The sequence below is a fragment of the Neodiprion fabricii genome, chromosome 5 (genome assembly GCF_021155785.1).
Source record: "Neodiprion fabricii isolate iyNeoFabr1 chromosome 5, iyNeoFabr1.1, whole genome shotgun sequence".
Lineage (NCBI taxonomy): Eukaryota > Metazoa > Arthropoda > Insecta > Hymenoptera > Diprionidae > Neodiprion > Neodiprion fabricii.
The window spans coordinates 22901356-22913391 of record NC_060243.1 but is presented as its reverse complement, the minus strand read 5'-3'; the positions used below and the strand labels follow the sequence as shown (position 1 = coordinate 22913391).

Below are 12036 nucleotides of genomic sequence, written 5' to 3'. Positions count from 1 at the left end.
ATAAAATAATCGAAGCATCGTCGAGTCTTAGATTCTCCCTTTAAATTTTAATTCGTGGTTCGATTAATCAAATCCGCAAATGCTCGCGATAGTTTCGATTACATAAACCGATGCATCCGAAGTATAACGCAGATTAAAAATCTTCCTCTTGTGCAAATTGTAACACGCGTCTAGATGTCATTTTGAAAATGGTGCAAAAACCAAGATCATTTAATAAAAATGACTGTTACACAGTTTCTCCTTGGAATCTCGTTTTCTTATCTTGCAATTGATAATTTTCATCAACGAATTTCGGTGAAAATTTCTCAGGAATTTGTATTAAAAAAAAATCGATTCATTCGTACAAAGAGTTGGGACGGGAAAAAACCATGCAAAAAAATTGTACGCGTTCTGTGATGTCAAATACACACGTATGTTTATGAAACTCAACAGCGCGGACAAAGTTTGTCTTCGAAACGATTTTCACCTTATCCGCGGTTACAACTCTTTGATGATTTCACCCGTCACATCAATACCTTCCGTTGCTTGTCTTTCCACACGTTGCTTCCTCGGAGTTTCTGGTTTGGCTTGAGTTATGATAATAAATGAAGAAACACATTTTCCTCCTCTGTATGCGGTGAATGTAGTCTTAATTTAACGAGAACCGGTAAGTTGGGTTTAGGGTCGGTAACACACGCACACACACACACACACACACACATGCGGGCATGTTTATTTTATATAGGTGTAATATATACGCGATTCAAACCCGTGCCACAGCTGCCCGTGGCGTACGAACAAAGCTTTGTACCTTTAGGTAAATATGTGCGTATTTCTCATACGCAAGAAGGAAAAGCTCGCAAATAAGCGTTCGTGTCGATGCTTTATTCCCTCGAACTGAAACAGTTGAACTCAACCTTGAATTACTCGCCTGTCGGCAAGTTGGAACTTTTTCGGACTTGCCCACCGTCAAGCTCGGGCTGAATTTGAATTTGATGCTTTGAGAAGACGTTCAAAAGCGACAATTAGTCGGGAGGTAAGTTTCAAAGACGAAAAATCTCGCCAACAAGATACCTGCGAGAGAATTCGTGGAATGGATTTATGCAACCCATTCGTTTTCACGTTTAAGGGCAAAATTCTGGGCGCTTGATTATTTTCTGTTTTCATTTTCATATTTTTTAATTCTTTTCAAACGGACGGTATTTTTCCGCGCAGTAGTAATTCGAGTTTCTTTCAACCGCGCACATTTTCGTCGTACCTACGTAAAATTTTTATCTTCCCTCGATTTGAAATTCATTTTTTTTTTCATTGTCAGGCTTGTGAAACGAAATGTTTTTGAAAATTTTCTTCCAACATCTTCCGATTCTTTCCAGAAATTTAATTCCGGAAAAATTTATAAGATTTTTGAATTATGAATGTTTAAATATTAACCACCGATTAGTTTGGCAAGAAAATAATCGTTTCAGAAAAAGATAAATTGACAAACAAGATACCAACGGACATGTACGTTTTTAATGCAAAATTGATAATATTGATTTTTGACAACGAGTATTGTGTCAACAGCGGTTTCTGACTTTTCAGAAGCACGAACTCGATACTCATTCAAAACTCGATGATCACCGAAAACAATATATTTGTATGTTTTGAGTTTGACGATTATAAATAGAATGTGCAAAAATCCGATGTAATATTCGAAAATTCACATCTGTTTCAAAAGTGATTCGTTAGTAAAAATTGTTTAACTACAACGACAAGAGAGCTAGCTTAAACGAAGTGAAAATTGTTCAAAACAAAAATACCACAACTGGCACGACGATTATATATAAAAGAATAAAACAATGTTGTGAATTTTTGAAGACGAATAAAGGCTCTCTCCCCGTCTGAAAAACTTTCATAAAGGCAAGTAGCTGCTGTATCGAAATGGAGCAGCAGCCGTGGTCTGAAATTGGTTTAACCATATACGTTGTATATACTTTTGAAATTCCGCGGTTGGGGAAAAAACTTTTTTTCCGTAGGTATACCGAAATTGTTCGTGAGACGAAATTAATTTTACATGAGTACGAGGAAGCCGTAGATTTAGAAATGTTTGTTCATACTTTCGATTGTCAATCTCGGAAACTTTTTCACAGGTATCACGAGTAATCAGCAGAACGGTGCGTAGAAAAAGAGAAAAAGTTCGGAAATCCACGAAACAACGCCACTCCGCCTGGCCCACCCTTAAAAATAAAAAGAATTAGCATATATTTTCCGAGATCCTCCGTCATTTTCGTTCCTCACATTCTTTTCATTCCTTTTTCACGTTCACAATAATTTCTGCTTATTATACCTCTTCACAACCTGAATTGTTGCACTGACGTGAATAAAAAAATGTCATATCCGTTGCGGTTGTAATCAAATTTCAGTGAAATGGACATCGCTGCGATTAAACGCTTGAAAGATTATTGGAATTCAGTTATCTATACCGCAGTTTCTAATTATCTCGCTATTCAATCACTTTGTTTGGTTTACGAAATTTTTCTAGTTACTGTAACAAATGAATTTTCTCTCAGCGTAGCAACAAATTATCGTCCCACGAACATTAAATCAACGTAACAGTGACGAGAAAATATCACGGATAAAAATGACCGTATAGAAAACAACAACAACGACAACGACACTTGTTTCAATATAATACGAAAAACCATTGTTAAAAAAATGAAAACAATTGGGTATTAGGAATGTTTGCAAAGTAAACGCAACGCTAGAAATTTCTCTTGGTTCGCTTTTAATCGAATCAATTTCCGCAGAAGTTGTGAGCGGTATTCAATTACCCGACGCGGTCATAGATTTAATTAAATCACTCAAAGCCGGCATGCTGCATACGGCATATGACGCGTGCATATCTGCAAGCATATGTAGAATATAAATGCAATTGAATCGGTGCATGCACCCGTGTAAGTTCGCAACGTGTTTAGAAAAGGAAACTAACGCGATACGTCCGTGCGTAAGTAATTAATTAATTCTTATTGCCAATAACAGTCGTCGAAGTCATATATAATTTTACGAACCGCGGAAACAAGGATTCAGTGTTATGTCTAAGCACTCGACGTTTATGAGGGACGGCATTATGTACGGGGTTAGACATTTATGGTGTCGCTGTAAGTTCGTGAGGTTTAGTCTATTTTATTGGGATATAATGCGCTCAAAATTACCTTTGAAATTTTTTATTTATTTTTTTTTTTTTTTTGCTTCCTTGTTCACTTCCAATTTTATTTTGCCTAGAGAAAAATTGTTAAGAGGCGTAACGGTTTGAGCCACGCGATCGAAACCACCAGGATATTAATTTACTTATAAGAAAAAAAGACGCGGCACTTAATTCGGAACAAAGATTTGAAATGTGAATTTTTATTGAAAAAACTAAATGAAAACTATGATAATATCTGATAAATCGCATTGTTTGCGCTATGTTCAAATTTTGGTGAATCATGTAAGCTCATTTTCCTTCACAAATTTTCTGTGGTGCAGTTTTTTTTCTTCTCGAGCTTCTCAGTTTCATTTCTATCGAGGCTTGTTTCTTGAACTTTCGAACTAAAAAATACCCAAAATCGTTGCAGGTGACAACTAAAAAAATTATCGTATTTCCCGAGTTTACAACATAATATTGCTAATCATTGTTATTTCTGTTTTTCATGGATTTCCAATTTAATAGACGTAACTTTAGAATATTGGGTGATCCGAATTGTTGAATTTTTATTTTTTTTGTCAAATCGATCGAACGTCACGAAAAAATCTTTCTCCGAAGCTCAACTTCTCGATAGTCTTAACAACAAAATATTTTCATGGACAATAAACAGTAACAATTGTAGTTTCCCATAATTCCACGATCATAATTGCCTTCGTACATCAATATCAACAAAAGTGTCATTCATTGAACTTCATGTTTGTGTAAAATAAATTTAAAATAGCAAGAAACTGAACTTAACGATCAAAGTGCTCGAGACTTTCGCCGGAAAACGGTGTCTGCAAATTTTTCACGCCATCGATAAAAATTTGCGACTTTTATGCAGTACATAAAACCGTATGAAGAATGATTCCGACATGTACATGAGTATACATAGTATGGGCGTTGTTAATACATATGTATTTATGCTATTGCATGCACGGAGATTTCACCCGCGCACATCCCGTAAACTGTATCGAAAATTGATTTGTTAATAACGTCGCATGCGAAGCCTGGTACAGACATACCGTATATTCGCAGACAATGTACACAAGGATTCCTGTATATATATATATATATATAATAATATAATTCAGGGTGTTTCAAAAAAAAGATGAATTTTTTTTTTTTTTTTTTTTATGGTGTCCAAAAATCGATAGTATACCTGAAAATAAAAATTTTGGCGCCAATATGAGCTCTTGATATCAATAGTAAGGCTTGCCTCTATCCATTTCTTTATTTTCCATTCAAATAACACGGGAAATTTTTTTTTTTTTTTTATTTTTGAATTTACGAAAAAAGTTTATCCCTAATAAGCTGTACCTTCAGAAGCGGCGTCAGCACTGAAAAATCGATTCACGTGAGAGATACTCAGCGATATCGAATAGTTTTAATCAGATTAAGTGAAGCCGAGTTTGGAACGGATTCCCGGAACACCGTGTCTGCAATTAGCGCGTTTGCGGTAATAGAAACGTCGTAAAAGGTGATCCAGGAGTAAGGGAACGAAGGTGAGGAGAAGGAAGAGAACAAATTTGTGTAAACTCACCGTTGCTGACGATCGAAAGAATGACAAACCCAGCCAGCCACATCGCAAGTCCGGTTTTCGATGTATTCATTTTTCTTTCTCAATCAACGAAACACACTTTAATCGTAATTCACATAATATCGACACACTGTATCACTGTATAAAATGCGCGGTCGGATCTGGAACAGAAAAAAAGTAATTTGCAAATTAGTCAATCGTGTGATTTGACAAATTGATTGCTTATCGATAGTGTGAAGATAAAAAAAAAAAAAAAATGGAAATCACACGTTCATTTTATCTTGATTTTTCTCACGCGATTTTCGTTCGTGAACATTTTGAAGAATGACAAATTTTCTGGTTGAATTGTTCGCTCGTTACTGTCATTCTTCTTTGTTCGTTGGTTTTTTTTTTTTTTTTTTCTTTATTTTTGTATTTACTCTCTATTGTTATCATTTTGATGAATCCTTTTTTTTTTTTTTTTTTTATTCCAAGGCCCTCGTAAAGCTCGACGCAAAGCTTTGTTGCGGTCACCGACGTTCAACTTCCTGCCGACGATTAATTAACGCGTCAAAGCGCTATATATGGTCGATAACAAAAGGGATATTATAACTATATTACGAAAATTTTGGAGAACGGGGAAAGAGGTCCGGGTCAATCCACAATTTTTCAAAGGGTTTAACAAGACTCCCGTCACACGCGTGACTGACACGAAGCTTTGTTCGATCGATTTTAAATATCGCGACGGGATGTAAGGGAAAATCAAATAAAACGTACCTACTTCAGGTTATTTTTAATTTATTTATTTATTTCGTTTCCTCCGTATCTTCATCGCGCCGAACTTACCAGCTCAGCCGTAATTGGACTTCGAGCGATTCCCGTCAGAGATTTTCATCATTTAAATTAGGATGATCCGGGCTTTGAGACAAGGGTGTATATTAGGATAATTGGATCATCTGTTATTCTATTCACCGTAAGGTATCCGACAGTCGTTATATTTCTCAGCACGCCAAATCTTACGCATTTTCGACTCGTGGTGATTTACATATTATTTTTCCTCTTTGGTACTCGCGTTATACAAACCAGACATTAGTGAATTCTGAACAGTGCGAATGGCGAACGCGATTAAGATACGAATCTTCGACTGCTCCAAAAGTACAAATCGATCGTTAAAATCGCTTTGGTGGTATGCATATTGTTTATTTTATTTTTTTTTGTATTCAATTTTTTCCCCATACTGTAACCTCATTTTCCGAACAGTGTTAATTAATGGAAACAGTACTTTGTGTAAAAATAACATTCAGAAAAATAACCTGTCACAAATATTGCAAACGAAAAGAACCCAAGACAAAAATAACCCTTTAGAAAATATGTAAAAAAACGAACCTACAAGAAACTAAATCACATCGAATGAAATTACGTGACATTAAGCTTGAATTGCGATATTTTTGTTTCGTGTTATTTTTATCTTGGGTTGATTTTTGTTCGGTACTTGTTCCCAGTACGGTTCGTTCTATCATACAAGAACGGCGCGAAGAGTTGACACGTCCATCCGGCCCCCAATTCAATCTATTCGACGTGATATTCTGAAATCAGGGTGTATGTATAAAAAGTCTGAAATTTTGAGCTTGCGGAAGAGACACTCGGCGAAAGTAAGAGTTCGCCTCGCGGCTCGTTTGGCAGGTTTTATCCCGAGAAAAGCAGGAAAAGTGAGAGAAATTTTATATGGCAGTGCAGGTATCCACGGAGTAAGCGCTGACATTCGTCCTCTACTTCGGCCTCCTTCCTCCATTACTCTTCTTCTTCTTCTTCTTCTTCTTACTTCCATTTCAGCTTTCCCTCGTGTCCTGTAACCGCCGGCACCGTGACACGCCATTTATTCAAATCACATGTGATGCTTCGTGTCAAAACGCACCCCTGCCCGAAAAGGAAGCTATCTCGCAGCTCCGCGAACCATGTATAAATTTGCGTGTATGTGTCATGCGTGTGTGTGTGTGTGTGTCTACATATATAGTCGTACTCCTGCGCGAATTTGACTCTACCCGGATGCGAAATTGAGCTCTCAGAAAGCCAAGAGCTCGAGGTTTGGATATCAGCTTTTCTCACCCCACTTCAACTACACAGTTTTAATTTTATTTTATCACCGGTTAGATACGAAATCCTTTGTCTCTTCTTCGCCTCTCTTATCAAATCTTGATTTGTTTCGCTCTTTTTATCTTCTCCCCTGCGTGGTTTTTAACCGCGAACAAAATCGAGCATGGTCTGTAGAAATCATTATCTCTGCGCAATGATTCAAAGGGCTTCCGTTTTCATGTTTTTAAATTTTTAGATGGCAAAATTTTGATATTCTGTTAATAAATCTGCATTGAGCTCAGTTACTAATTGATAATGGAGGAATAACGGATGTCCCGGGTTTTATTTCTCCACAGCATCGCATCGGCATGGTCGAGGACTTTTCACTTCTTCTTTAATCATCACGATCAGCACCGAACCTGAACAATATACTTATCACATATATTTATTAGATATTGTTATCTGCCTGAAAGGTTCTTTCGTAGTTCGAAAATCGAAAAAGCTCTCCATTCAACCCGGCGTATGAGGATAATTTTTTTGTTCTTCACCCGCGGTACATCAGAGATGAATTCAAGATACGCGGTATGTTTGTTCAGAGCTGTCAGAAACCGGAGCTTCAACATCACCCCTCATTTCCCGTCAAGCTAATCCACCTCTACAGCTGGTACTGACGTCGTGATATTCTCCGAATGATATTATGCGTGTGGCCTGTACAACACATTCACTCACATGGGTAAATATAATATGCCCATGCCTTTACATGTAACCATGCAGATTCACCAGAGTCGTATCATTAGCGCATTTATGTGGCTAATCGTGAATTACTACACCGAAAACGGAATAAGATTGCGCGAGGTTCGAGGTTAAAGTAAATCGATCTTCGGGCGTATCGAATATCGAATGAGTTTATAAAAATGATAAAACGAAAATAGAGACAACTCGTTTTTTATTGAAATAGATTATTCTTGTAAACTCATCAATTTCGTGGTAAAACTTGGAAAAGTGAACAGCGCGATTCGTATTCATTTATTTAAGAAGTTCGTCCCACACGTCGATACGTCATCGTTTCATTACGGGGTATAATATATATATGTAGTTTTATCGACGTCGGTATGATCGAGTGCCAGAACAACATACTACGCAATTACCTCTGCAAAGATGCGGGTGTAGGGTATGAGATTGATTCGGAAACACACAAAAGTCTGCGCGTGTTGGGATGTAATGATTTTAGAGTCGAATTTTGAGCTGTTGTAATTTATAATAATCCCTTTGAGTCACAGTGGTAATTATTCTTACCGTCTGTTTTATATCCATTTTTTGGATATTTAGTTACAGTTTTGCTTTTCAACGTATCACTTTGCAGCTTTTTACCATTTCCGATAGTACACTGATAGGTTTTAAATACCAGAGAGTAATTGTTGCGATCTTATGTAAATAATTATCGTTGCAAGCAAATCGATTGACAAAAAATCGTGAAAATTGAAAGAATAATTCATTACCCAGAAAGTTGAGCCTCTGCACATTACATACATGTTTTTGAAATCAGGTTTCAAAAATTCTAGATACCGTATCCAATATCGTAGAGAAAAATTTGAAATTCGATCGAATCCGGAGAAAAAACTGTGTCCAGGAGTTTTTAGGCTCGCTGATCACGAATATTAAATCAGATTTTCAAAATTCAGTACGATGAATCCAATAAGAGACCCCGCAAACCCCCGCACAGAATTTTTTTACCAGATTAAATCAAATTTGAAATCTTCATCCGCCATATTAGATCTGCCATTTCGAATTTTTGAAATCTGATTTCAGATTCGTAATCAGCGTTCTGCTTAAGAATCTGGTGAAGAAACTGGGCACTCGAGGCTTCTACATTCGCTCAATTTGCTTCGAACGGATAAAGTTGGGTGAAATTTATAAATCGTGAATGACACTGCAGTTTTATATTTTTCATTCTACATACTCTCGATACGTTACGGCGTGTAAAAGATGATATTTCGAGTGAATCAGCAGTCGAGACTCTGAAAATTGTAATTTAGAGCAAGTGGGATCCAGCGAATTAGCAAGTCTTCGATAATTTTAGGGTCGTAAATTTGACTCGACAAAATTATACTGTGTAATCTAGGTGACTGACTACAAGACGGACTTCGTGACTCACGGGCGAACCTGGAACGTACTTCATAGAGTTGGCTCATTCACTTGGCACACAATACATACCTTGGCCGTGAGCAAGGAGATTCCTAACTCAATCACCTCTAATTGCATTTCTAGTCAAAGATTCACACTTTGAATATGCTGAATAATAGAATGTCCTGAATTTCGCTGTATTTCCTTCATCAAGTATTGCAAGAACGAGTGTTCAAGGAATTACATTCTCTATCATACGTGCACTGAGAGAAATTTTTAGTTACATAGTTCTATATATCTGTATCTATGGCGCAAAAAACGAGCGATGGTCGATTCCCCTATCCCATAAAAGGAGATTCTCGTGAAACCGCAAATTTGAAATTCGCAATGAAAAATCGATTATCTATACAATTCTAAAATAATCTGTACGCCGTTTTTTTAGATTTAAAAAACAAATGAAACATCCGCGAGTGAAAATAATGCGATTTGAAAAATATAAACGCATGGTACTCAAAAGAAATATAGTACAAAGGTATCATCGAATATTATAACTTGGGTTATTTAGAATTGTGCACTCGGGGGAAAAATAAAAATCATCAATAATTATGATATTCAATGATAGAAAGTGCCGAAAAATATAAAACTCCAATTGCAGAACATTTGGGGATATGATTTTTTATCTTCAATTTTCACAGAAAATAAAACAAAAATAAAAAAAAAAAAAAACAAATTATTCTCTTTGCAAAAACCGACATCGATGCAAATATTTGAACTTTACGCAAAAAAACAAATAAAAAATGCTTCCTATTCAACCCGACAACACGGATAATTATGCATCTTTCCCTTCTCGTGAAAAAAAAAAACATGAAAATTTCAACCTTTTACTTCACGTGAAAACCTCTGGTGTATTTGAATCTTGTTTTTTATTTTCACTTTTTGTACGCTTCTCGTTCTACGTTTTTTCGATTTCATTTATTCAATTGTTTCCTCTTTTTTTTTTTATAGGAGGAAAAGGTTCGTACGGTTTTGATGTTTTATTATCCTGATGCACGACCAAAAAGGAATAAAGTGGGTTGATTATCCTTCAGGGACTCGGAAACTGAAGTTCGGCTTCTTCTTTCCCTCTCACCCAAATTCTCATCATTTCTCAACAATTTTCCTGTCAGATATATAATTAGTGGCTATATAATTAGTGGCATGTACTTGTATTAATTCATCATCGGGTATTTTTTTGACAAAGTGTGTCGGACGATTTTTGAAAATCCATCAATTTATCTCACTGCACTGAACATTGTATTACTTTGATCACGTGGCTGTGTGGATACAATATAATTTTTCAGTCACGAATAAATTTAGCATTAGTGATGGATTGCGAAGTTGGGTAAACAATAAGCTTTCGCCACCGAAGAAAGAGCGAAAATAAACTTATCGGAATATCACCGAAATCATGAATACTTGAATATATATTGTATTTTAATCGTGTTATATTGCGGGATATGTGTTACAATTCAAATCGGATATTATTCTTTTTTTTTTCTCCGTGAATTTGGAACCTGCACTGAGAAAAATTTCATTTGTTACAGTAACTGGAAAAATTCAGTAAAACGGGTATCGTAACTATATTTTTCGATTGTGGGAAAAAATGAAAATATTTATAAGGGCTGAGCGATAACCGTAGCTAAAAAAAAAAAAATAAAAAAATCGAGTGCCGGATCGTGAGCCGTCCGAAGCCGCTTATTCGTTCCAAATTCGTAATTAAAAAATTGATCGAACGATGTTGAAGAAGAATCCGTGAGTTTTTTAATTTTTTAAAAATGACTAGGAGCATCGCGCCCCCTACGCAGGCTCGCCAGATCGAAGGGAGGTTTTAAATAATGTCTGCATTAGGACCGCCGTCTAATGAAATTCAAATTCTCCCTCTCCGCAGGAGACGCGAGGCTACTCAATAAGCCGAGTTCGAGCAAGCTAGCTGCGGGTGCCTAGCCGGGAAGCTGATTGCGAGAGGAGAGGAGAGGAGAGACCTTTTCATTCGAATTCACTGGTAAAGGTTAAATTGTAGCGGAAGGGATCTCGAGATCCGCGAGTGAATTGTTCGATGATTCAATTCTCTGCCCCTTTCCAAGTATCCGCCACGGTTCGATGTGTCTCCCCGCTTTCAGGTGAGGGTTTTCCGATTCACGTGGAAGCGTTTTCGCCGCCTTGATTCCGATGCTACACCCGAAGAAGGCCCTTCGACTCGACTCGCTGTTTCCGCTTCTCGCTCAGTTTGGTATTTGCCAAATGTCAAGCACATAAAGGCGGACGGCGGAATGATTAAATGCCGGAAAGCGTTTCAACTCTTTCCACCTCTCTCTCTTTCTCTCTCTCTCTCTCACTCTCGGAGTCGCTCTCTATCGGTTTTTAGGTCCTCACTCCGGCAGCACCTTCTCGACACCGAATTAGCTCGCTAATCTTCTCGGTATTTTATATTTCTTTTTCCACTTGGCGGTTATTTTTCTATTTTTATTTCTATTTTCAGTTATATTGTTGCCTAGTTATTCAAGTTTATCTTCTAACTCTTTGTACTTTCCTGTCATTCAATTTTCCATTTCTCTAAACTGTACTGATCTTTTCATCACCGAGGCATGCTTATTCTTTATTTTTTTCTAAATATATGTCATATTGTCCAATATTGTTGTGAACATGATCAATAAATCTCTCTCTCTCTCTCTCTCTCTCTCTCTCTTTCTCGCCTCACCTCTTTTTATTCAAGAGTTTCTTCAGATTTTGCAGTTTGTCGAAATTTTTGGAACAACCGAGGCACAACTTTTGTCATATTCTCATCTCGAATGTAATGCTTTTCTGAAATATGTAAAGAAAAAAGAATTTTATCTACATATATTCCGATAATTGGTACTGAAAACCATTACCGTAATTTTTTGGCAGCCTGTAGGATTTACAGATGATCAGCGATCGAGGAAGGGGGGGAATTTTCACACATCGCTTATAGTTGCTAAACTATGCAGCGTAGTTTAGTAAACATTGAACGCGTTTTTCGAGGAGGGATTCAGAAAACTGCGTTGATCGTTGACCGAATAATTTTCAATAAAGAAAACAATCGTTTCTTTTGTTTACTTCAAATTTAGGTTTAAACTAACAC

The 12036-nt window shown here is 36.8% G+C and overlaps 1 protein-coding gene across 2 annotated transcripts in view; it reads right to left on the bottom strand.

Moving 5' to 3' along the window:
* Positions 1–12036, bottom strand: part of LOC124184077 (protein turtle homolog A-like) — a 385811-nt gene that overhangs the window by 366923 nt on the left and 6852 nt on the right. For both annotated transcript variants that reach the window (XM_046573473.1, XM_046573474.1), the window contains exon 2: positions 4725–4882. In XM_046573473.1, coding sequence (XP_046429429.1) covers positions 4725–4794 — 70 coding nt within the window. In that variant the 5' untranslated portion in view covers positions 4795–4882. The remainder of the gene's footprint in view (positions 1–4724; positions 4883–12036) is intronic.